The sequence below is a fragment of the Canis aureus genome, chromosome 13, assembly GCF_053574225.1.
Source record: "Canis aureus isolate CA01 chromosome 13, VMU_Caureus_v.1.0, whole genome shotgun sequence".
Classification (NCBI taxonomy): Eukaryota; Metazoa; Chordata; class Mammalia; order Carnivora; family Canidae; genus Canis; species Canis aureus.
This window is the reverse complement of record NC_135623.1, coordinates 43,786,626-43,813,521: the sequence shown is the minus strand read 5'-3', so window position 1 is coordinate 43,813,521 and position 26,896 is coordinate 43,786,626. Positions and strand designations below refer to the sequence as shown.

The window sequence follows — 26,896 nt, the reverse complement described above, 5'->3', positions numbered from 1 at the left end:
GTACTTTTTATTGATTCCGGATCGATCTAAGGAGAGGTAGGAGGAGAAAAGGGAATAATAGATTCTCCCTACAAACCAAAACGCATATGCCCTCTTAATAGTTACCATTGGTAGGATAGAGAGAAGAAAGCCAAAGAAGGTCGATCCCTGGCTAGAAAACAGAGTAACATGTGTTGAGAGAAATACTCTGTCAGAAAGACTCAAGGAGCAAGCAGAAGAAGGATGAGTCCAGGGTGGCTAATAAAACCTACCAGTGGTATGGCCTAAGCCCAGAAACCTATGCATAAAGGAGTTTCATAGAGAGTAACAGTTTACTCAGGTGGTGTGTTTAAGACTGGAGTTTAGGGGATCCCTGGGTGGCTCAGCAGTTTAGCACCTGCCTTTGGCCCAGGGCGCGATCCCGGAGTGCCAGGATCGAGTCCTGGGTCGGGCTCCCAGCATGGAACATGCTTCTCCCTTCTCCTGTGTCTCTGCCTCTCAATCTCTCTCTCTCATGAATAAATAAATAAATATATATTTTTTTAAAAAAAAGACTGGAGTTTAAATAAGGTCTTATAGAAATGAGGCAAAGTCTAGTTAGGGAGAAAGTCATGTGAATTTATATGTGCTTTTATTTCTCAATGTTTGCTCTAAAAAAAATCCCAAGGATTGCTACCTTTTGAAGCCACGTATTCTATGTGTGGGCAATTATCTGAGTGTTATTTTCATCTGAAGCTAAACTCTGCCTCTCTATGACTTTCCCGACTGATGCTGCTTTTGCTTTGCAGAGTCACATTGGCGCCCATTTCCCAGACACCAGTTTTTTAGGTGTTTAAAGATAGCGTTCCTATTGCCCTACAGCACTCCTCTGTTATGCCTTCCACTCTTTTCTGTGGTTTCACTCCTCATTCTTGTAAACTCCAAGCCCATGTTCCAATCATCACCAGTTAGACATTTGGATCAGGAAGTCATCTCAAGTTCAACAACACTAAAATTGAACAGAATCACTCTGCTACCCCCTAAATAAACTCTTCCCTTTGACTTTCTGATCTGTCAAGGAGTCATCATCGACTCTATTCTCTACTCTAATCCCAAATGGAATCCATCACCATGTCTTTGTGAACATTACCCTATTTATTTCTTTCTTTCCATTTCCCCTGCCTTGGCTGGAATCCATGACATAATTAGCTCTCCCCTGGACTTCTAATTGGCCTTCTCACCTCCAACTGGCCTTTCTTCCAATTCACCTAACATATTCCAGCTAAATTAATGTTCTTATTAGGAATTGCTTGTCCTTTCTCATGACCATTAAATCAAATTAAAATACCTTAACCCAGTATTTGAGGTAATTCCCAATGTGGTCTGACTCTATGAGATTTGTCCTGAACCAGATCTCTATATCAGCAATAACTACAAAAATAATAATAATAGTTACAAAATATCCACTAATTCTGAATTGCTTCCATGTCTTATTTAAATAAGACTTTTTAGAACTATACTGTTCAACATGGTAGCCACCAGCTGCATATGGCTATTGAGCTCTTGAAATGAGGCTAGTCTGAATTAAGATTTGTATTAACTGTAAAATACACACTGGATTTTGAATATTTAGTGTGCAAAAAGAACAAATTATATTTTATTTAATTTTATATTGATTACATGTTGGAATGATAATATTTGCATTATTAGGTAAAATGAAATACATTACTAAAATTATTTTTACCTATATTCTTTAAATTTTTATAATACAGATCTTGGGAAATTTAAAATTACATATGTGGCTTGAATTTCAGGCTCACATTATATTTCTATTGAATGGTTCTCTTTCAGTATGACACATATATATGCATATGGACAAAAGAAGGGAGACAACTTTACACAATAAAAAGAATGATGGGGTTTGGTGTGAATATTTTGCTTTTTTTAAAAAAAATAGTCTTCACCATTTTAAGTTTTTATAACAAAAAGTATGATTCTTAATTAAGCTTAAAAAATATCATACCAGGGCAGCCCAGGTGGCTCAGTGGTTTAGCACCGCCTTCAGCCCAGGGCGTGATCCTGGAGCCCCAGGATCGAGTCCCACGTCTGGCTCCCTGCATGGAGCCTGCTTCTCCCTCTGCCTGTGCCTCTGCCTCTCTCTCTCTCTCTCTCCTTGTGTCTCTCATGAATATATAAATAAAATCTTTTTAAAAAAATACCATACCATGCCCTCCAGATAACTAACCCCTTCTATAAGATTTCTTCAAGGATCTCATCTAGAAGTGATTTCTTCTCATTGGATTTCCTGTCTGTGGTCTGAAACCTGCTGCACATAGAACCATCCAGGGTGTACTTAAAAATTACCAGGTGCCAAATAGGTCAATTAAATCAAAGTTTCTAGGGGGAGGTCCTGGCATCAATATTTTATAAAAACCACATTAGGGACCACTGACCTAGAGCAACCAATCATACGTGGGGCACTCAGTAGATGCTCCCTTTCAGTACAGTAATTTATTTGTTATTTTATCTCCTTCACTGGACTTATGGTGTAGATCTTTGCAACCTCCATGCTCCAAGGCTTTACACATCAAAGATCTTCAATAAGTGTCATTAAATAGCTACTGAAAAGTTGAAAGGATTTCCATGAGAGGAATCATTGCAGCTCCATGTAACAAGTTCTGTGTGTCAATTACTGAGCCGGTACTCAATACCTCATGTATTCCTCACCATGATCCTATGATGTAGATACTACTGTCACCCTCATTTTACTGATGAGAAAATGGGTCCAATAGTCAGTGACAGACTCAGGATTTAAATACATACTGAACTTAATTGCAAAGCACCCATGGTTATTCACTATTATTCTGGAAAAACGGTAGGCACTACGACTTGTTATATAGGGTATTGCCACAGTGCAGCCAGACCAGATGGGTAACAGATTGATAAAACAAGAGAGGGGGAAAACTTGCCCCTTTGTGACTGAAGTTTGGTGGGGGCAGAGTGGAGAAGAAAGATGAGTTTAGACTGAATGTAGGAGGCATAATCAGGGGATGCTGGGCTTGCACACTGCACACTACTCATCTGTGGGCTAAAGCAATGCACACTGACTCTCCAGAGGCAGGTTTCTCAAACCTTACCATGCTCCCAGTTTTCCTGGGGCCCTTGTTACAACAGAGATTATGATTCAGTAAATGTGTGTGTTGTGGTGGGAGGGGGTAGTAGGGGGTGGCACTGAGATTCTGTATTTCTAACAAGCTCCCAGGTAATGCTAATGCTATTGGTCCTCAGACTCCACGAGTAGAAAGGCTAGTCTCAACCAAACTGTGCAGAATTTACACTCTGAGATTTGCTCACATTGGAGCAAAAATCTTTGAAGAGTAGCCAACTGAATCAAATGTTGGGCTGAATTCAATTCCTCAAGCATTCATTAAGGATCTCCTATGTCCCAGGCACTATGGAAGGTCCTGAGTCTGCAGTGAATTGGTGCCTGACACATAGTACACACTATGAATGCTGAGCACACTGTGGAGTTCACGGATGTCTGAGTAATGATTCCTAAGACACAGTCCCTGCTCAAAAGGTACTCACAGTCTAGCAGGGGAAAGGGTTAAGTAAAGAGACAACTGCAGCACAGTCTGCTATGTGGTATAAAAGAAAGAAACCCATGGAGGAGGGTAGCACGAGAACATAAAAGGCCACCTAACAGAAGACTCCCTGTGGTGGAAAAGGCCACAGTCTCAAACCTCTCGCACAGAGAGGAAGGTTTCCAGCTAAGGAATGCTATGGATCACTTCTGCTTAAAGTTCCCAGAATCCAGGCGTGTGTCCAGCTATTTTTAATTAGCCCTACCATCAGGAAGCATGTGTAATCTCATGGAATGTAATGCCATCCACGCAGGAGCCCAGGAAAGCCTAAGCATTGTCCTCAACCCTGTTCCTCCTTCCCCACCTGTATTCAATGGTTGAAAACTCCTGCCTAATACTCTTTCTAAGTGGCTTTCTCATCTGTCCCTCCTTGTCTCCTCCATTGCTATCACATACTTCAGGTCCTGATAAACACTGTCTCCTGCTTCAGCCTCTTAATGGGTTCCCCTGCCTCCATCTTATCTTTTCTTCCCACTCAAGCACCAGGGAGATCTTCTTGAGAATCAAAGCTGATCATAGCCTTCCCTGTCTCTGAATCTTCAGTGGCTCTTGACTGCATACAAAGATAACATAGAGTTCCATATTTGACACACCCGTCACGTCTACAGGAATCACCTCTTTTGAAGCCACCTCTTCTATAGCCTGCGCTTGGGATGTACTGGATTGGAATTGATTGTCGATCTTGAATCTTGTCAAGGTGGATGATGTTTCCACACTGAACATATGTTGCTGCTTCATTCTGAATGCTGTACATTTCCCCTGCACAAGGCTTCCTCCTACTTATCCTTCAAATCTTAGCTGAGATGTTACTTCCTTGACAAGGCTTCCCTGCTTGCCAAGTCTGGGTAAGGGATGGTTAAATCCTCCAATATAGCAGTTATTTATATGTCGTAATTGCTTTCCCCACTTGAGTCTGAGTATCTTGTGCTAAAGACAAGTCAGCATCTCTTCAGTATCTATTTCTAAGACTAGCACAGCTCCTATCACTTAGTAGGAACTCAGTGAATGCTTGTTTGGGGTAGCCTATCTGGGCCATCAGCCCCATAACAAATACGCTCCCTCCTGGAGAAGGCACGATAATCTAATTAGAGAGTCTACCCAGGGAACCTTACACAAGTCAAAAGTTGGATGTAGGTTGTAAAGGAAGGCCTGTGGGTGTCCCAGTGAATGAGGGAAAATAATGCAATATTTATATAACCAGTACTAACTGAATAGACTAGAAAAAATGAACTTGGAACAAAAAAGCCCTTCTCTGGCCAGTCTAGTCAATGTAAACACTATCCAAACCATCATTTAACCGGCCACCTGGAAATACCTAGCTTCCCAAAGGATGCATTGGCAGCCAAAACTGAAGAAATTTTCCATCATCAGTCGGTTCGTTGTTTTTTTTTTTATCTGTACAATGGCAAGAATAAAAAAGTCTGAATGTGATATGAAGTTCATATCTCATTATGCATTACATTTTAATTACAGAGAATGCTAAGTTAATGATGTGCAATTTTTGAATAGGAATTGCTACTGTTATCAGTAAAACTACAACACTGAAATAAAATTATAGAAAAGGAAATATCACACCATTGTTTCTAAAGAATTTGCATTAAGCTCAGAGAGAGCAAATAATGAGGAATGAAAGGAGTCTTTGTTATTCAGCAATTTCTACAATCTGCCAAAATGTCAAATAATCCATTTAATCAATCAGAAAATTAAAGAATGTGGCAAACCTCAAGGTAGTTTGAGATTACAACTGTGCAAAGTATTTCGACTATAGCATGAATCTATGTCACAATAGCAATTACTTAATGACTCTTTTTTCTGTAACTTTGTTGATGTAAAAATGCAATTTAGGTTTCAAATTAATTGCAGCTGCGATCCTATTTGAATCTTGTATACTTGATTTGAGGATGTTTACACAAATTCTTTCAACTTCTGCTTAAATGAATCTCACGTTTATAGGAAAGCCACATCTATTAAAAAAGGAACTGTTGCTATGTTTTAGCCAAAAATTCAATTATAATCTTCAAGTCTTTCTTGGAATGTGGTAAGATCACAATCTGGAGAAGATTTGGGAGTTTTGAAAAGAAGCATGAAATATTCTGATAATTTAAGCTAGGGCGGGAAAACATTCATTCAAGTATTCAACAAATGTTAGTTCCGTCCATATATAGGCCCTCCTATGTAAGTGCTGGGGAAAAACAGGGGCGAGGCCAAAAACAGGCCTTTCTATTATGGAGCCTAAATTATCTTTGGGAATAAGAGCATTAATTAATTACCTAGTAAATAATTACAAACTGAGTCAAATCTCCTGAGAAAAAGAAACACGGGTGGGAATGTATAACAGATGAAACTGATCTAGACTGGGAAGTTGGGAAGGTGGCATAGGGGAGGAGAAGAATCTGGAGGTTGAATAGAAGTCCTTCCCTGGAAACAAGAAGGTGGAGTGGCAAGCTTGGAGAAGCTTCCAGACGGAGACAGCCATCAGTGTAAAGAGGCGCAAAAGAACTATCATGTTTGAAAGACTGAGGAACTGATGTAAACAGTGAACAGAGTGCATAGATCAACTGGGGATATGAGGTGGGAGTGGTAGACAGGGTCCAGACCCCACAGTACCTTGGAAGGCATGGTAATGACTGTTATTTATTCTAACAGCAAGTGGAAAACCCTTAAAGGATTTTAAGCAAGAGAGCAAGTTGACATGTGAGACTTGAATATGAAGAACTATGTCTGGCTGCACTGAGGCTGGAGGCCAAAGAGACTACAGAACAGAGAGGACATTGACCTTGAGTCGTGGCCATGGGGACAAAGGCAAGTGGACGTATTCAACAGATACATGTGACATACAACTTGAAATCGTTTAAAAACGGAATGAGAACTGAATCAAAGATTATTCCTGGATTTCTACTTTATGCAATGGATATTATTTGCTGACATAGGAAATTAGAGGAGTCCCAGGTTCAGGGCAGGAGATAACGGATATGTTTTGAACATAATGCAAGTGACATACCTTTGTAACATCCTAGTGGAGGTGTCTAGGAGGTAGTGACGTATATGAATATATGTCATCTGGGAAGAAGTTATTGAAGCCATGGACTTAAAAAGACTTACTTAAGGGGAGAGGAGAAAAAGAGCCAGGTCTAAATCCTGAATAACTTTATATTAAGTGTGTGGGCAGAGATGGAAAAGCCAGCAAAGGAAATGAACCATGGCCAAAGACATATGAAGAAAAATAGGAAAATGTTGTCTCATAAGGTCAACAGAAGAGAATATACATTTTTAAAAGGTACTGATCAACAAGGTAGCTGGCCATGGAGAGGTCAGTAAAATGAGAAATGAAATAGTTCTTCAGATCCAGCTACATAGAAGCTACTGGTGAACTTAAGAGCTGTTTATGGCTATGAGTCATGAGGTTTAAGCAAACTGAAGTAAACTGGAAGCAAGCAGGAGGGGAGGCAAAGAAAATGGCGATTGTGGTCATTGTAACATCAGCCTCCACTTGTATCTTTCCTATGTTTCAGGCACAATTTTATTTATTTAAATTTTTTAATTTAAATTCAATTAGCCAACATATAGTGCACCATTAGTTTCAGAAATAGAGTTCATAATTCATCGGTTGCATAAAAGACCCAGTGCTCATCACATCATGTGCCCTCCTTAATGCCCATCACCCAATTAATTACCCCTTGCTCTTATCCCCTCCCCTCCAGAGACCCTCAGTTTGCTTCCTAGAGTTAGGAGTCTCTCATGGTTTGTCTTCCTTTCTGATGACTCCCATTCAGTTTTCCCTCCCTTCCTCTATGATCCTCTGTGCTGTTTCTTATATTCCACAGAGGAGTGGAACCATATGATAATTATCTTTCTCTAACTGACTTAATTTGCTGAGCATAATACCCTCCAGTTCCAACCACATCACTGTAAATGGTAAGTATCCGTCCTTTCTGATGGCTGAGGAATATTCCAATGTATATATACCACAACTTCTTTATCCATTCATCTGTCAGTGGACATACGGGCTCTTACAGTTTGGCTATTGTGGATATTGCTGCTATGAACATTGGGGTGCAAGTGCCCCTATATTTGTATCTTTGGGATAGATATCTAGTAGTACATTGCTGGGTCATAGGGTAGCCCTATTTTTAACTTCTTGAGGAACCTCCACACTATTTTCCAGAGTGGCTGCACCAGCTTGCATTCCCACCAACAGTGTAAGAGGGTTCCCCTTTCATCAAGTTCATTTGTTTTTAAATTGATTTAAATTTAAGTTTATTTGGTTTTAACCCTCAGAGGGAAGACCCTGATATGTTTATGTGGTGATAGGAAAATGTACTTTTATCCCCTCGGAGAAGTGGAGAGATGGTTCCCAGTTGTATGTATCAGGAGAAATGGAGGTGCACCTCCCAATTGTGGTTCAGGGAGACACTGAACCCTGTACAGCTGGCCAAAGAGGGTCAGAATGGGAAATTTTTTTTGTAAAGTTATCTTTAGCCTAAGAATTCCTTTTAATTTTATGTGTGTGTCTGTGTGAGAGTAAAAGGAATGACCTTGAATCTTTAGTTAAGATGTGGAAATCATAATGGGAGAGTATCAGTATTTGTGTACTCTAGTTTTATGATATTTAGGAAGTTGTGGCCTCTCTCTCTAGGAGGCCTTCTCTGATTCCCCCAAGGACACATCCATGTATCCATCCAACCCTGGGCAGGCATTCTCATAGCACTCATCCTACTGATCACTTGTTCAGTCTGGGTCATCCCCCCTGCCATTAGGCTCCACTGAGAACTGTGCCTGTATTGTTCTTGGCACTATCCCCAGCCCCTGGCACAGGGCTTGGCACGTGAACCAGTGAATGAACTTAAAATCTCCACATTAAGTTTCAAGTGAAATTATGTTTTTGCCATTTTGTGTTAATTTCCAACTTAACAACCCTCGAGATGCTACGTTTCCAAAGTACGTAGTTCACCAAGGCATTTCTGCTCATGCATAGCTGGAGCTGAGCTTCAAAACAACTTGAAATGAGAAGGATGGAAATTATACCCAGATTTCAGATGAGGAATTTCAGCTTCAAGAGAGGAAATGAATGTCTCATGGTCACGCATCTAGCCAGGGGCAGCGATGGGAACTCTGACTGTAATTCTACTCTCATGTTCTCCAACTGTTATTGGACAGCATGCTCTGTATTCTATTATCAAAAGCTTGCAGGGGTTGCAAAAGGATGGCTGGGTCACTTTGAAATACCTACTTCTTTCTTCTTGCTGTCACCTGCTCTAGTAGAATTAGGATATAGACCCTCCCACAATCGCACTATTTGCACAAGAAAGTGGGGAAGGTCTAGAAAATGTCCCCAAGGGGGCCGAGTGATCCTTGATGCTTTGTTTCCCTTGTGGGAGGCAGGAAGATTACCACTCAGGTACTCAGAGGACATTCTGCCCCTATAGGGCCATCCCTGCTTTTTTTAGCATCATTCTGATCTTTAAGCTAGAATTACGGGAAAATGTTGGCCAACAGCAGACAGAAAAAAATCAGCTATGGGAGCTGTGATTGGGGCACCCAAGGCCTCTCTTTCCTGGGCAAATTAGCCATTAGAGGAAATAAGGAAATGGGTGAGTGTGTGTGTGTGTGTGTGTGTGTGTGTAGAGGTGGTGTGGTGGTGGTATTGGACACTCATTGCGATCTCAAACCTCTAAGAAGTAGGAGTAAAAGAATCATGTTGTATCACTATATACAAAACACAGAAGGAGGGTTTGGAGCTAAGAGACAGTATGTTAATAACTAGCACACCTAGTAGGAGTCATGCCCCAGGTCTGAGGACTGACACTGGGGGGATAACGAGAATCCTGTGAGAAGCAGCCTGGTGAATCACAATTTTCAGTCTCTCAGTTTCCAAACATGAAAAATAGAAATGAGGATAAACTCTTCCTGGTGAGATTGTTGAGAGGATTAATCAAGATGATGTACATTGAAGACATGGTTGGAAGACAGGTTTTTGGTGGATTACTGTTTTCTTAGTTCCTAGGCACCTCGGAGAAGGACAGAGTATAGAAATGAAGTGAGGAGGGAAGAGGCCATCGGTGTCTTAAGAGAAGGCTATTTCTAGACTTGAGAGGGTAGACCTGCTGACAGATGTTGAGGGTACACCTGGCTTTAAAGATTTGGATTTGATAAAACTGAGAAAAAATATTTACTGAAATTATTTTCTACAATCTCGTAAGAAGGGGCCACAACTAGAAAATACATATTCAAAGTAAAAAAAGTTGCAAAATCATGTATATTGTTTGCACAGCCTGGTTTTTTTCAGGTGAGCCTCACTACTTCCTGCCCTTTAACAAATCTGTTCCCCTGAAACAAATGGATTCACCCATATGTACACATCTGCCCCATTCAACTATGGTGAACAACTGTTCAACTCAGTCATGCTAGTTCCCTTGGGAGGTCTCCCGTCAATTGAGTTATTTACTTCACCTGGGCTCTTACATTTTCTTTAGAGCCATTAAAGCCTATCGGTAAATAACAGTGTATTCTCCATAAGCCATTTGGAATTTCAGACTTCCTGAATTTAATGTAGGCACCCAGGGTAAGACATATATTTGTATACTAATGCTTTTTATCAGGTCTCAGTGTCCTATTTAAGCTATCAACTGATTCACCCCTCAAGATGTGTTGGGAAATAGAGCTCTGTTCATTGTTCTTGTTTACCATGGATGTTAACCAGTTTGATCTTTAGCTCTGGCATTCTCGTAACAATTCAACTTATGAATGAGGTGTGAACACCTTATCTGAAATCTTATGAAAGCATATACATGGAAAAAAAAATATGTGGGGCCAGTTTTGAGGATTTCAAAGGAAAGACAATATAGGATTCCAAAGTTTTTCATTAGTGTACATTTCTCTACTGAGAAATGGGAGACCATGTGTGTTTATCCATGAAGACAGATGTCTTCAAAGGTGTATAGATTTTTACAAATGTATATGCTGATTTGAATAGTCATTCCCACAAAATCTCCAAATGACAATTTTGTGCTAGCTTCAGAGAAGCACACGATCTTTTTCTTTGGTAAAAAGACCAGCAATCTAATTATTTTTACTTATATTTAAAGAAGTGCAATGAATGCTACTAGTTTCTTGGTTGGATTGTAACTTTATGAAATTCAGAAAGAAGATAAATGAGAAGGAGCCAGATTGTGCAAGAGAGACTAAGACAAATAAAAGATTCCAGAACAAGTTAACACAGCAAGTGGAACAGGTAGTTCAACTTAAAAGTTACATCCTACGCACTACAAATAGAGCTAATCTCTCAACATCAAGAGATACTCTTGTGGACATTCTGACATTCATTTTAATAAGGAACAGGTAGGCTCTCATAGGTAAGAGCATGGTGTACTCTGATTCCTACTAGCTGACTCATGGTTTTTAAATATTTTCAGGTGTTGACTTGAGTGCAGTGCTGAGTCCCTCAGTCCTAGACTTGCTAGCCTTGCTTGCAACCAGCAGAATGATCTTGGAACTTCATTTCCTCATATGTAGAATAGGGGAATTAAAGAATATGACTTCTGACTTCCATTTCTAAAATAATTCATCTGATCATAGAAATTAAAGTTGAAAAAGGAAATAGCACAGTTTGATACTCCGGGAAAGAATAGGCAAAAGACACCAAAAGAGCAAGGGGATATAGTTAACTTGGTGAAACAGCATTAATACCAATTTTAAGAAGTCTCAAGCTGTAAGTTTCTGACATCTCCTTTCTAATAGGAATGTGGACTGGTACATCATGCCTGGAAAGCAATTTGGGAATATATACGAGGAACTATAAAAATGCCCATAAACTACAGTCATTCCACAATTAAGAAATTTATCCTAAGTAAGAATTGGCATAAAAGTGATAGGTGAAAATGCACGTCACAGTACTCTAACAGGGGAAAACTGGAAAAACAAAGCCATATGTCTTACAAGAATATAATGCTTAAAAAAAAAAAAAAAAAGAATATAATGCTTAAAGCATGGTTAATTCAAATAGTGAGAAATATCAGTGATTCTTTCTTGTTGTGATATATGATGCCACTATCTTAACACAGAGATGCCAGGAAGTGCCAGATTAAGTGTTACTTCACTCAACAAATATTTGAGTGCCTGCTATGTACAATTCTAGGCTCTGTGGGTAAAGTGGTCCTGGCCTCCTGTAGCTGATTTTCTAGTGTGAAAAAATAATCAATCAATATTTTAAAAGCAGGTAAATATGTAGTACATCAGATGATGAAAAGTGTCATCTGTCGAGAAAGATGAATAAGGGTAAGGTGGTGGGTGTCTGCAGGAGGAGGGGACTTATTTTATATAGGATGGTCATGGCAGGTCTCACTGATAAGGAGACTCTGGGGCAGAGACCCGAGGTGGTGAGAAGTGAGATATGTAATATCCAAAAAGAGTGTTCTGGGTAGAGAGAACAGCAATTCTAAAGACTGTGAAGTAGAAGCAACTCGGTACATTCATGAAATACCTCAAAGTCAGTGGGGCTGGACTGGATGAATGAGGGACAGGAGATGAGACTAGAAAGTGGGGGTGAGTATAGGCCATATGGGCCTTGTGGGTGATAGCCAAGACTTTGAACTTAATTAAGCAAGGAATTAAGTCATCAATATATTTTGAGCCTTTCTTTTGTAATCTAATTTTAGGTGACCAGTATGTTGCTTACATATTCTCTACTAAAACATACTCCCAGAATATTTATAAATCTCTTGGCTAGAAAGCATTTATTCTTAGTGCCTAATTAAACACATAAAAGAGGAAAAAAAAAACAAACCCGATGGAATGAAAGAATGAAACATGGTTGATATTATTATCTTAAGCCAACCAATTTATGTTATATTCTTGATAAGGACTGAAGGTGGAAATAAAGGTAAGAGGGGCCTGGCATCAGTGGCCTGCATCCCCAGATCATCATATGTCTTGGTGTCTTCATAAAGCAGACAGCAGGTTGTGAGGAGAAGAGCCATTCGGTAAAATCATGAGAGATTTCCTTAAATCCCATTCCACTCCACCCTTGGACTATCAATGTTTCAGATCCAAAGAGAGTCTAATCTAGAAGAACAGGGTCTGGGGCAGCTCTTTCTGGCATAGCTACCCTTGGGAAATCTGATTGCAAGAATGGGTTTGGAGATGGTCATGACTATCTGAAGCTCATGACCAAGAGGGTCATGTTATGTGGTGCTCACTGAGATTCAGGGCTCTGGTCCATGTAGACCCCACTGTGATCCAGAGCTGTTGGTTGGATCTCCCCCCAAGTCATGCCTTAATGGTGTGTAACCCATGGGAGTGACTGTGGTGCTAACGGTAGGCAAGTGAGTGTGTGGGCCAGACTGAAACCATTCCCACTCGGGCAAAGACACTTCAGAGGACACATCGTCTCCTTGGTGAGACCCAAATTGTGACAAAAAGATCAGGCTCTGCTATTTGAACCATGGCTTCAGAGTACCTGGGACCATCCGAAAAATGAGAGAAGGATTCTGAACTCTTTATTTCATCTTCTCTGGGAGGCTCACAATTCCAATAATTGTAACATTTTGGGATTTGAATGTGTAAGACAATCTGACTTTTCTCAACCTGCCCAATCCCAGATTCCGTGCATGCTATCCTCTGTCGAGTAAGGTGATGTTGGTGGTGAAAGCTCGCATCTTCCACTTGCGCCGTGACCACTGACAAGACGGAGATGGACTCATTCACTTGAGGAGTGAGATCCCTTTTTACTGCAGCATTCTGTTACACTGGCCAACATACCTATATGCACTTTACCCAGGCATACGAAGAGATTTGCTGCCAACCAATAACCCTGAAGAGACCAGTGGCAGGCTCACTATCCAGAGCTGTTGGGGGATGCTGAGCCCTTCTCAAAGGCAGCCACTAATGCACAAGAGGCCTCATAATTCCAGCAAGTACTAGAGTTTCAATACAAGAATAAAGGAGGGGAGAAACTGAGCGAACACATGTCCATCCTGGAAATCATGGGCATGCTGGCAACTTGGACTCATCATGCCCCCATGGGTGATACTAATTGCAGCCCACTGAGACTCAGCAGTGATTAATTCATCTAAGCAAGTGTGTCCATTAAAATCTATGATCTGCTTTTAACAGTCCTTGTGAAGATATTTAAAAGTAAATATGTTCTCCGGGGTAGAATACTTTATAGGCCAGAAAAATTTTCCAAGAACCACTCATTTGAGCTTCTCATAAATTCCTTGATGAATTGATATTTAAATCCTTGACTCTTGCCCATGAAAATCTGGCTGTTTTCAACCCTCACATGGATCTTACCCTGATTCTAGGGAACTTTTCCTGCTCTGGATCCCTATCGTAATTCTGGATACACCGTTCACTACATGCCATCTTGAATGACTAGTAATGTTGACCCCCCCCTACAGAATTAAGCTCTCCTTCTTGCAGTTCACCTTTAACTGTGTATGTGTGTCAGCTATTCTCTATTTCCCTAACTGTACAATAAACTTCTTAAGGTGATATGGCCTTCTACTTCTGTATTTGCTTCCATCTTCCTCCTTCCTTTCTTTCTCATTCATTTATTCACAAACATCTGAAGAGTTACCTAATGTCTCTAAGCATCAGGGACATGACGGGGTTCTGGATAGGTAGAGGTAAGCATGAGGTTTAAAGAATAAATTCGGGGCGTGTGGGTGGTTCAGTCAGTTAAGCATGAGACTCCTGATTTTGGCTTAGATCATGATCTTGGGGTCATGAGATCAAGCTCCATGGAGGGGTCTGCCCTGGGCATGGAGCCTGCTTAAAATCCTCTCTCTCCCTCTCCCACTGCCACTCCTCCTTTTCTAAAAATAAATAAATAAATAGGGGCGCCTGGGTGGCTCAGTCAGTCAAGCAGCCAACTCTTGGTTTCAGCTCAGGTCATGATCTCATGGGTCATGAGCCTGAGCCCCATGTAGGGCTGCAAGGTCAGCAGGGAGCCTGCTTGAGATTCTCTCCCTCTCCCCCTCCCGCCAACGCACACACAATCTCTCTCTCTAAACAAATCTTCATAAATAAGTAGATAAATAAATTTAATTATAATAAAATAACTCTGGATACAGATATGGGGTCACTGACTTTCACTATCTTTTATTTTTTACAGCAGTACACTTATACCATTGTGTAATTTTTTTTAAAGTTTCAGCATTTGTGTACTTGTGTGGTGCTTTTCTTCATTCACAAGTATTCTATAGACCTTAGTGATAAAGTCAAATGATAACTCCTCTGTGTTTAGAAGTTAAACCAGCACCAAAGTTACAACTGAACTGACAAATCTCCCCAAGTGCATTGATATGCAAATGTAGGGAGGCTATGGCTCAGCCTTGCCAGTGGGCAGTTTCTGCAGAAAAGGCAGCATTTATCTTACTGGGGCAGCCCAGACATTTTCAGAGCACAAGCTAAAATCCCATTGTGTGGAGGAAACAGAGAGGCAAAAGATAACAAAAATAATCTTTATTAGAATTCTCATTGAAAAAAATACAGAACACCAGTAAAAAGGGTCAACAGTCAGAATGAAAACAGTTCGAGGAAAAATATATATACAGAAAAAAAAGAACAGTGAAATAAGTCAGTCATGCACATTAAAACGGTTCATTTAAAAAAAAAAGAAAGAAGAAAGAAAGAGAGAAAGAGAGAAAGAGAGAAAGAAAGAAGAAAGAAAGAAAGAAAGAAAGAAAGAAAGAAAGAAAGAAAAGAAAGAAAGGAAACTATGAATCCAACCAAGACATTTAAGCCACATATGGAAAGGAGCTGCAACTCGACATTCTATAAGAACTGTTTTCTCTCTCAGAGATAATATTTTTAGACCAATGTCTAAAGGGAGGAGAGGATGTGAGATAGGGAGAGAGGGGAAAGGGAGAGGAAAGAAAGGGGGGAAAACAGAACAACTTATATCTCATGGGCCTTTTTTGCAACACGTTCAGTAATGTGCTACTAGGTCCTGTGTGCGTGACTTCAGTTAATCCTTACAGCGGCCCTGCGAGGCGTACTACAAGAGGTTCACAGAGGTTACATAACTTGCCCCAGGGCTCAAAGTTGAAGGGGCTGAGAGAGGAGAACCCAACGCCACCCCATAGCCCTCCTCCTTTCCTCTGACAGCAGGTGCTTCTCTACCACGCTACACCTGGACACCGGACAGGCCTTAGTGGACTGCTGCATCTGAGGCGGTGTCGATCTAGCCCATGAAACGTATACCTTTTTTGGAGCTTGGGAGTAGAGCAATCTGGACCACATTTCCAAGAGGGCACGTCTGATTTGACTATTTCTTCTTTGTTTCAGAATAGAGAACACCACAGGAGAAAGAAGCCATAGGAGGACCGACCACTACCTACCAGGCTGGCAGGCTATCAACAGTTCTCCTAGGGTGCACTGGTTCATCGAAGACGGAGAAAAATGTATGATAAACAGAAACATGCGACCCCGAATGTGCATGTCAATCGATGATCACGAAGATGAATCAACTCTCATAACCTAGATTCCTTAGCTGTCATAAACCCAAGGATAAAGAGACTCAAACACCAAGCATGTAGCAGAGCTAGACGCTAAGTCAGTGCTCCATCACATTCACAGCTGCACAGGCTAACGTTTTCTATCCTGATGGCCCCTTCTTAGTTGATGATTTTTCACAATGTATTTCATGGCTTCCATCCCTACATGAGACTTTATTACTATCACATAGGAATAAAAAGCCATAAAGCACTAGAGTGAATTTATCTTGGTCGGATGCAAAACTTATTTTCTTCACATGACTTCACAACCATTTCAAAGCTAACCAATCATTTCATGCTACATTAAGGAACATTTTAAACTACACATAAGTGACAGGAAGCACACTTAAATTGTGACATCACAAATTAACAAGGTGTTATCCTTCAACGACATTCTTAGCTACAAAGACCAGGAAACAAGACCAGAGACACTCAGCAACACTCAACCATTGAATTCACTGAAAACAAAGGACACTGGGAAGAATTCCTGGAGAAAAGCTCATCACTTTGACATTGGACTTGGAAACACAGGAGGAAAGACGGAAGACAGACAAATCACTGATACGAACCGAAACCAGGGGATTTCATTCAAACCTCTTGCTTCACTTTCTTCCTCGGGAAGCTTTCTTACCGGCCCACTGCCAGCATTCAGACCTTTCATTCTGGAGCAGGTGGACAGAGGGGAGACCTTAGCACCTGCTTAGCCTAAGTCAGCATTAAGCCTTCTACACCTAAATAACAAAAAAGAAGAGAGAGAGAGAAAGAGAGAGAGAGAGAGAGAGAAACCCTACAGCTTGCTAAGAGACCATGAGTGCTAAAAGCTCATCTGCAGACCTCCATGGAGGCTGACACCCCCCCCCCCCCCCCCACATCTGTAGAAGCCAATATCTATGCCAGAAACAATCCGGTGTACTACAGCTCTCAGTGATCTAAATAACTCAGGCCCAGGGCCCCAGAACATTCTTTATGCTGCATTAAAGTGACACTACTCTTGGAGTTGTTGATGCACTTTTAAGTGACCACACTGAAACTAGTTCCCTGTGACCACTAATAACTCAATGCCCTAAGTTCCGATGGATTCGCTGGCCTTTCCAAACTAAGCCTGGAATGCCTATTTACCAACTCCTAAAACAATGTCCCAGACTAATAAGCACTGCCCTTTGCTTTTTCTTTTCTTTTTTTTTTAATATTGTATTATTCAAAGTCAAATAAAAGAAACAAGAACCCGAGTTTCTCGTGAGGGGTAAAGTCTAGGCAAGCTATTTCCACCTGGAGGTTACTGTAATGAAATCTTGGTGTATGTGAATCACAGGGAGGAGACTGGAAATAGTTAAATGAAAGGAAGTGCATACATAAATTCAATTATCATGCATGAAACATGCAAATGATGTAAGCACTGCATCTGAAACTCTACTTTATATTCATTAATCTCAGGTTGCACTTTTGAAGGAGAAAGACATGCTAATTGGGTCCAGATTAATGCACTCCCAAACCTCTCCAATTTGTTTTTAGGTGAGGGTTAAATGATATGTATTAAAATAAACACAGCTGCTCATGTGCCTCCACCTTCCACCTCCCCCACTCCACCTCTACCTCTGCCCCCAGCTGCCTCCCCTCCCCTGCCTCACCCACCCAGCTGCCTCCCCTCCCCTGCCACAGCCCACTCCAGCTGCCTCCCCTCCCCTGCCACACCTCTTTTCCTGTAGGAAGAGGGATGAAAAAGCCCCGACATCTTCCTTTTGAAAAGATACAGGACGAACAAGCCTGTCTCTTAGCCTTTTCTAGTCTTTCCCTTTCCCTACAAGCCACCAAAGTGCAGGAAGAGCATGGATGGAAGATGCCAGACTGCGACATCCGGACCGTGCACAGGTGGGCAAGCCATCTAGCACTGCCATGGTCAGCGGGTTCTTTCTACAAGCTTGGGCCTGAGGCCTCGGACCAGCATGTACTGAAGGGTAGTTTCCAGGTGTCCCCGCAGAGGCTTGACTTGAAGCCAAACCTGCTGCAGGTCGATAGGACGATCCTGGGACTCGAGGTTTCTGGTTGCTGTCCTTCCTCTGGGGCTCGCCGGGCTAGCAGAGCCTGGCCTACAGCACACGGCATTCAAAGGGTCTTTGTAAAGGATCCCTTGCTTTCCCTCTTCCTCCTCCTTCCTGGCAAAATTATGCTTAAAAGAAGGACATTATTTACATATTGACTTCTTGGTTTGTTGGTTTATTTGTACTTGTTGGAAACATTAGTTTGGGACGCAAGGGAATAACACATCTTGGGGAAAATCATATCTTGTGAATAAGGACACTTTTAAAATAGTAAGACATCCACTGTGTGTGTGTGTGTGTGTGTGTGTGTGTGTGTGTTTCTTAGTTTCTTGGACCCAGTCTTGAGAGAAAATAAAACAAAAGAAGAGGAGCTGCGGCCTACTGGGGATGGACCTGGCCACGAAGGGTCCTCTCCGAAGGAGCGGCCACCAAGGAGTTAAAGGGGGGGGGGGGGGAGACAAGAAGCCTCCAGACTCATTTCACACTGAAAGTGATGTTTAATTTGAATCCTGCTCTTCCCAAAGGGAAAAGGTTCGTCTCATCAGCAGGCTCATATCCTCCTCCCCCTCCTCCTTTCAGATGAATTGAAAATTCAGATTGACCATTCATCACGATGTGACACGTTCTTTTTGTCCCGGGCCAAAAATCAAATGAGAGCCTGGGGCCTGGGACCACATCTGAGCAGGCGCTGGCTGGCCAAACCTCCCCGACCGACCGACGGACCAACCGACCGGGGGGAGGGACGTGCACGAGGGATTGAAGACAGGAACGGGGGCACAGACGTACACAGACACGGGAGTGGACGTGCACTCACAGCGGGACACACAGACACACAGAGCGACCGCCCGAATCGCCTTCTGCCTATTTGCGAACGTAGGGTTAGTCTCGGGAAGTAACAACCGGGAACCTGTGCACCTGCCGGCGGCTGCTGCGAGCGCCCTTCGGCGAGCCCCTGCGCTCCGGGCCGCGGGCTCCTGCGAGGGAGCGTGATTCTCCTAAGCGAAGCCTCCGTGGGCTGCAGACGTCCCGGCGTGGAGCCCGACCCGCAGCCCGACCCGCAGCCCGACCCGCAGCCCGACCCGCAGCCAGGCGCGGGCTCCACTCGCGCATCTTCCGCTGGCCCCGTGGGCAGTTCGTTTCCCGTGATGAGAAGTGAGCCTGCACCTCCTTGGGCCCCGGCCCGGCCAGGCGGGGGTGTCCAGCACCTAAAACGGTGTTTTCGGAGGCAAACTTTTTAGGGATCTTCACGGAAACCTATTCCCAGACCGAACCATGCAGCCGACGGAGGAAATGGGCTGTTTACCTTGGAAAAGAACAGGCAGGCTCCTCTCCGCGCAGGAATCCCCGCGGCCTTGCTGAACGTCGTCCAGAAGCGCCTGGCTCCTTGGGCTTCCCGGCATCTGAGGCGGCGAGATAACCCTCGAGCGCGGCCTCCTTCCCGGCCGCCCGGTATTAGCCTCCTGGTGGGCGAGATAGAATACAGCGAATGTAATAACCGCTCTCCACACAACGGGCTCGCTCGCTCTTTTAAATTGAAAATCCCCTTATTACAAAACAAGGGGTGTTCTTTTTCTTCCACCTTTAAGTAGGACTGCCACATTCATTGCTTTTTACAAAAACGCAGCTGCTTTTTAAGCTACAGATAAATAGAATCTGCTAGGCGGTAATTCGACTCGGTCTGAATGCATTATTTTCTAAGACACTTCGGCGAGGGGCTTTTTATTATAAATTGGAATGGACGAGGAAAGTCCTTTTCTCTTCTAATTATGAATGTGTTTTGTTCCCTACTATTAACCCACAATGGCAGATTGATCTTCTTCTGCTTCTCCTTCTTCTTCCTCTTCTTCTCTTTCTGCAGCCAGTTCAATAAATCAACATATTTCCTTTTTTATTTTTCTTTCCGGAAAATTAGAGAGGGCTGATGATTAAGTCTTCATGGACTCCAATGACAAAAATAAAAATAGCACAAGGAATAGGCAAACGCTGTAACCACAAACAGAGACAACGAAGGGGCCCTCCGACGTCCAAGGTGACGAGTCCTGTTCCGACACTGAAAGTTAAGATAAAGGGGATTTACTTGTTCATTTCATTTTAATTAATGTAATTTTAAACAAAATTAAGCTTCCCAGGCATCAGCATAAAGCTGATCTCCTTATACCCATTCACTTAAAAAGGAAGAAGACATAATGAGAGGGTAACATTTCCACAGAGTGCCCTAACCTCGTGTGTTTCTCGTTTGCTTGCTCATTACGTGTGCTAGTCGGTAATTTTATCAGTCATCCCTTGCTTCTGGAAGCAGTGCGCTGAAGAATTAAACAGGAGAGGAAAACGCTGCGATAAAGCCTCTCCGATGAGAATTTCTGCTGACTTTGCTTTAACTCCAAAAATAAACACTGAGAAAAATGGGGGAGCTCCTAATAATATCAAGAGGCAGTCCAGAAACTCCATTAGCCTCGATGTTGCTTTAATTTTGACCCCGATGTTGATATTCCTGAGGACAGCACTACCGTGGCCCACGGTGGCTATGGCCTACATCTATATGGATGTGTCACCTAGCCAACAGGAGGCCTTCCCACGGGGCATCAGTGGGGTTCCAATTAGGGGAGAATAAACACTGCCGCAGCCCGGACAGCGAGCGGGGATGGCCAGGCTGTCAGGAAGCACAGGCAGGTGCCCACCACTAAATCCACGGATGTAAAGCCGATGTCTTCGGCTCCCTTCCTTCAGCAGTAACGGAAAGCAATGTGCTGGAGATGAACTGTGTGTGGCAGACAGTTTTGGAACAATTTCTCCTTGTTTAGGTCATTTTGAGTTTATTTCCAGGAAGGATGATAGTGGGGAATCGAGGGGGACCTGTGTAGACATAAAGGCTGTCATGGAAGAACTCTGTGCTGGGATCACATGCATATGAAAGAGAGAGAGAGAGAGAGAGAGAGAGAGGGAGGTGCCTTGAAATCATCTTTGCATCTAAAGCCACGCTGCCTCTCCTATGCAGCTCCGTCTGAAATTTTTAAAGGGAGGTACTTATTACAAGCGAGATGCAGCCCCGATTTTTCGGGGCACCCACTCTAGCAAGAGGTATATTTGCAGTTAACGGTGGTGACGGGGCTGTTGAGAGTCCACTGCCCTGCCGAAGCTTTGCATCCATTTCCTGTCTTCCGATAAGCCTGGGAACAAAGGAGGCCCATCAGGACGCCAGCCTCAGTCTCGGTGACTACTCGATGCTGTGGCAACAGAAGCAGCCCAGTTTACCTGGAATAAATAACCAGGCCCCTTCACTGAGAAACAAATTGGAGTATATTAGTTATCTCTGTAAGAGTGAAATTGAATCCTCGGGCATCGACATCTCCATTGAGCCACGGCCACAATGACAAGCCTGCTTCGGCAATCAGGGATGTTTATTTCTGTAATATTGATATGTGAGACAAATAGAAGAAGAAAAGAGACCTTAATTGAAGGAGTTCAGTCCTGATTTAGAAGCATAATCTTTGCGGAAATCGGTTCTGCTGGATGACTCACAAAAATATCTTTGTGCCTCTGCTTCCCTCAATCCATTCCCTGACCCTGGTAAATCATGAACCCAGATGACAGACAGATTAGGCCGGGCTGAACGTGAACTTGTCAGGGCAGCATACAGTCACCAGTCTCCGCCGTCTGTATGATTGTTCTCAGGTAATAAAAACTGCCTCTGGTGAAGGTAATATATGCCACTCGAGGCAGAACCCTTGGCCCTCACTCAAGTTTCAAAACCACTAAGTCCGTAGCTCTACAGAAAGTAACCCTATGACTAAGCAGAGAGGAATGCCTGCCCCGTGGCCTGAGACACAGCGGGAAGGTGCTCCAACAATCTGGTCTCCTTCCGTTTTCTCTTTCAGAAAAGAAAAAGGGGAGAAGTCAAGCAAGAAAGAAGGAAGTGACAGGAGAAGGGAAAAGAGGAAGAGGAAATGTCAGAAGCCTGTGGGGTCCAAGTGAGTCAGTCCCATCCTTTCTACACAAATACAATTCTCTTAACGCCCCTGCCGCTTAGAAGCAGACTCAGCTGCAACCCTTTTAAGGCATCACTTTGTGACCCAGTAAACTGAGGCTAGTTGGGCCTGTCTCACTGGGCTTCTCAGAGGATGACGTGTGTGGTTCTGAGCTACGTAGGACGCACCCCGTAAGCAGCACTTTCCCAAGAAGAAACAACCATTAGCATTCAGGGTTGTCACTCATCGGGCTTCTCATCCCCCTTGTGCCTCTCTACCTGGAAATTCCTGATTCAGTCCCCTATCATGCTCCAAACTCTAAGAACACCTGGCAAAACAAACTAACCCATGACAAATGGACCCCTGCTCTGCCTCATTTCTTTCTTCCGCCCAATTCAAATCACTTCACGCTTGCAGTGGAAGGGCTGGACACTGATTTTGCTTTACCTCCAGGTCCTGCGGGTAGAAATGGGAGAGAGGAGGTGCCAGATGTGTAATAATCCAGCCCCAGAGGCCAAGCTGGCCCCTGTTCTGAGAGGGATCGTGGGCATAGCCAAGTCTGCCATTCACTAAGACATGGGGTCCCCGGGGAGAACTTAGAATCCATCTGGTTTTGAACCAGAGTGTTGTCCCCCAAGCCCAATTTCAAGTTCGCATGCACACCTTGCATGCCCCACACCTGGTTGTGCACATGTGCACAGGCATATACACACCTGCATGAATAACCTATTGGGAACGCCACCTGTCAGGGAACAGACCCTGCTCTAGAGCCTCACCTGGAAATCTTCACTCTACCCCAGCTGGTGCGAAAACACCGCAAATAGTGGGTATTTCTGATCTTACCAAACTGCCCAAATACCTCATCTTTACGAAACAAAATACCAGCCAGCCACACTCGGGGTTATAAAGGGACAACCGCCCTAATGTCCCTTTCAAGGTCAACATCTATTATCAGTATGGGTTGAATTTCATAAGACAAAACAGCAACTTCGAAAAACACTCATATCCTTTTTTCTTTTCTCTTCTTTTCTTTTTGGTAGGTTCCACACCCAGCGTGGATCCCAACACAGGCTTTAAACTCATGACCCCAAGATCAAGACCTGAGTTGAGATCTAGAGTTTGATGCCTAACCGACTGAGCCGTCCAGGTGCCCCAAAGCCACTCATATTCTGAAACACATTTTGCATGATTCCATTTAACTTTCAGCAACTCCAGTACTTTTGTTTTCTAAAATGAAAAAAAAAAAACTAGGCTGTATTATGAAGATGAACTTTTGCACAAGTACACTCACTTTCTTTTAAAAATACATCGCGGTGAGTGAAAAAAAAACCGGCCTGCTTTCCAACCTCTTCCTTCTAAACCTATTTTCTGAATAGAGTTGTTTGAAATAATCTCATTTCTATAAAGCCAAATATCTTACGATGATCAGACTTGACAATTACCACACAAGCAAACACAGACTCTTAGAAGGGCAACTTCAAAAGGATTTCTTCCCGCTGATGGCTGTTTGCCCACAAACAGAGAGGCTCCAGAAAGAGGCTCCAAGCTGCGCGGGCCACAGGAACTTCCAGCCCAGATTCTAATCACCGCTGCGCCAGGCAGTGTGAAGGCGATGGACGGGAGCAAGGAGACATGGTGCGTGTGGGATTTGGTGTGTCCTACAAATGAGGGAACACGGGTGTCTTCCCCAGAATCACATTCAGCACAGAGATGCTCTTGATATGGAAAGTAAGACAAGCTTTTTAACTCCTTGTCAAGGCTTCCTGACATCCACCACTTTCAGGAGGTCAAGAAATGTGTCCCCAGCTTCTGTTTTCTGTTCTCCTCCAGGGAACATGGTGAAGAATGGGGCCACCCAGCTGCCTTCTAGCACGTCACACTTGGATGACTCCCATCCTCACTGGGGGTGCGGGGGATAGGGGCGGGGGGAGGGTGTTGGAGGGGAACATGTCCATTGCATTTGGACTCACAGGAAAGAAAAAAATCAATTTAACATAAAAGACACTCACATATTTTTGCCTCTTTGCTATTCTGCAGAGGGTCTGTGGTATAGCTACATTGAAAAAGTTTTACATAATGAAGATTACTGAGGCATAAATCACATAGGTAAGAACTGAGATGTGTGACAGAGACGGGATCTACAGGCTAATTAAATTCAACAAGGGCTTCTGAAAAGACAACATGCCCACTAACCTTCCCAGGCTGATATTTTGTTTTTCAAGGGGCAGTAAGTGCAGAGTTGTCACGGTTGTAGAGGCCACAGTGTGATCCTTTAGCAAAACCTGAGGGGGGTCGAGGTGAAGATGAGATGCATGGATTTCTGTGTTGAATGGATGCCAGAGCCAAGATGCAAAGAATAGATAAGTTAGAGATTCGGAGGAACTAAATTTGAAGCCAGCCAGTAAAACGGATTGAACCTTATTACCTCTAGTCACTGAGAAATTCCCGAGACAGTTGGATGCAATTTGAAAAGGTCAGAAAAATATTTCCTGCACAGCATTACTGCTTCATGGTTTAAGGGTGTACATTTGTGAGATGCCAGCTCTAATCATTTTTATTGACTTTGCTTTCCAGAGACAGACAGACAGTCTGGGAAGCAAGACCACTAGATAAGAGAAAGGCCATCTTCTAAATGAAAATCTCTTGTATTTTGTTTTCTCACTTGTGACTGTGAACAATCCCAAATCTTGCCCATCAGAGGAGAAATCACACCACTTCATAGAAGAATGACGGGATGAAAAGAGAATCTAGGAAAGTACTGCTGCAATTTTCCTAAGGCGAGCTCTCTTAATTGCCATTTATTTAGCCTCTACTATATGCTAAGTATCGAAAGGTAAAGGATGCTGCGCTTTAATCCAAGTGTGAATGTTTAAAATGAAACACCATAAAATACACCAGGGTGTGCAGGTTAATTTATTGTCAGCATTTCCTTTGAGGAATGGCTTCAGGAAAGAGAGAAATCCACAGGAAACATAAGAAGTAAATGAAACATATAAATATAGACTCAAGATATTGTTTTAATGAAGGCTCTGTGGGGATTAGAACCCTTCCGAATACAAAGAAAAAAAGATTTGTCATTTTACTTTAAATGCGACTTGCGTGCAGTTAGAACTTTGTTAGCAAATACATTTGAGGGTCTTTTTTTTTTTTTTTTTTTGGTATGCAATTAGAAGTCAGAACTGACTTTTCAGTATGGAATGGCATGATCCATTCTAACCCCGTGAAGGTTTAATTAACATCTGACTTTTCTGTCTATGAGGAGCCATGTGTTTCAGACGCAAACACAAGACTATTTACTCTCCTCTTGTTTAGCAGCGAGGCTGGAACTTTTTAATGGCCTGCAGACCCAACTGCATGCTTTCTCATGATGGTCTGGCTCCATGATGATGGCCTGGCTGCTCACTAGGGCTTTACAATCAGCAGGATGGCTTTTCTTATAGAAAACCTTCTTTCTGATCCATGCCAGGCCTCATGAGATTCAGGAGTATTAAATGATACCCTGCCATCCACAAGCCACCACTTCCAGCAACACAAGAAGCCAACCACAGAATGGCTTTGCATAATCTCAGGTACCCCCAAGACAAGTGGAAAAGCCGGCTCATTAGCCGGACATCTGAGTTCTTGGCAGGGAGGATAAAATATCCATCTTCCAAGTGACTTCTTCCTATCTTACCTGAATATATCTGGTATGGTTAGATTGGTATTGGTGGATTTAAAAAAACATTTTTTTTCACCTTGTACAACATAATAGCTTTAACCACAGAAAATGCTTATGGACACTTCATGATGGTACAGAAGTTCCGAGTGAATCACACTTAAAACTCAAGCTTTTCCACATCTTCATTTCATAAGCCCTGTGTTACTAGTGGAAAACGTACCTAATGTACACATCTTTTGACTTCCACTACCTAAGTTCTCCATGAGGAAGAATTTTAAGCATTTCCTCTAACCATTAATATCATTAATCACAACAATAATAACAATCCTAAAAGTAGTATTACGAGTAACAATAATAATGATAATAGAACTAGTGACTATTGGTTGAGCATTTACGAGGTGTGGGCACCATGCAAATGTATTGTCTCATTTAATCATCACAGCTAACTGAAGTAAAATAAAGGTGGTTTTTTCTTTCTCTTCCCGTTATTAGCCATGAGGAGAATGAGGCTCAAGGAGAGCAAGAAACTCATCTGGGTCAGAAAACTAGAAAGTACTGATGTGGGATTCAGCTTCCAGGCTTACTTGATTCTAGTCCCTATTATTCAAAGCTGTGTGCTTTGAACCATGCCCCCTGAGCATTCACAGGCCCCAGGAGTGTCGCTCCTCACAGTTCCCAGCATTTCTGGAGTGATGTTGAACCAAATTTCATTGCTAAGATGGGCTGAGTCACGCCCACCAAACATTTGCTGACAGTGCACACAAGGCAGCCACCTTCCAGAGCTACAGGCTAACAGCTGGTGACAAACCCCCTTCCTGTCCTCATGGAATGCAGCACATGAAGGGGAGCCTCCTTCACAGCAGCCTCCCTCATTGGCTGGCGAGGTTCACCTCCACCGAATAAATTTCGGAGCCCAACTGAACACAAATTGCTTTTCTATTTGAATTGTTTTCAAATTATGTTCAGAGAAGAGCAAGAAGAGCAAATTTCTTCCTAGCTGGGGCCGCATTAAGGTCAAATGTGTTAGTTCCACGAATCCTTCTTTGAACAGGATTTTAAAAGGGAAGATGGGCAGTAGCTATTTTGTGATAGTCACAGGCAAGTAAGTAGGATGAGAAGAAAAGAATGATGGGTC

At 42.8% G+C, this 26,896-nt stretch overlaps 1 protein-coding gene and 2 long non-coding RNA genes across 30 annotated transcripts in view; 2 read left to right on the top strand and 1 right to left on the bottom strand.

The window, feature by feature from the left end:
• LOC144282380 (uncharacterized) overlaps positions 1–17,328 on the top strand; it is a 39,741-nt gene extending 22,413 nt beyond the window's left edge. The window contains exon 2 of the long non-coding RNA XR_013350831.1: positions 15,891–17,328. This is a non-coding gene — a long non-coding RNA (uncharacterized LOC144282380). The remainder of the gene's footprint in view (positions 1–15,890) is intronic.
• Positions 1–26,896, bottom strand: part of LOC144282376 (uncharacterized) — a 233,119-nt gene that overhangs the window by 109,446 nt on the left and 96,777 nt on the right. For 18 of the 28 annotated variants that reach the window (XM_077845935.1, XM_077845933.1, XM_077845932.1 and 15 more), the window contains 2 exons: positions 19,442–19,598; positions 18,298–19,343 (listed from right to left, as the gene is read on the bottom strand). In XM_077845935.1, coding sequence (XP_077702061.1) covers positions 19,018–19,343; positions 19,442–19,598 — 483 coding nt within the window. In that variant the 3' untranslated portion in view covers positions 18,298–19,017. Of the gene's footprint in view, positions 1–18,297; positions 19,344–19,441; positions 19,599–19,937; positions 20,189–26,896 lie in introns of those variants that run through there. The other 10 variants (XR_013350826.1, XR_013350824.1, XR_013350819.1 and 7 more) reach the window with 2 other exon arrangements.
• Positions 22,007–25,482, top strand: LOC144282379 (uncharacterized). Its single transcript, XR_013350830.1, has 3 exons — positions 22,007–22,106; positions 23,144–23,738; positions 24,678–25,482. It is a non-coding gene; the product is annotated as an uncharacterized LOC144282379 (long non-coding RNA).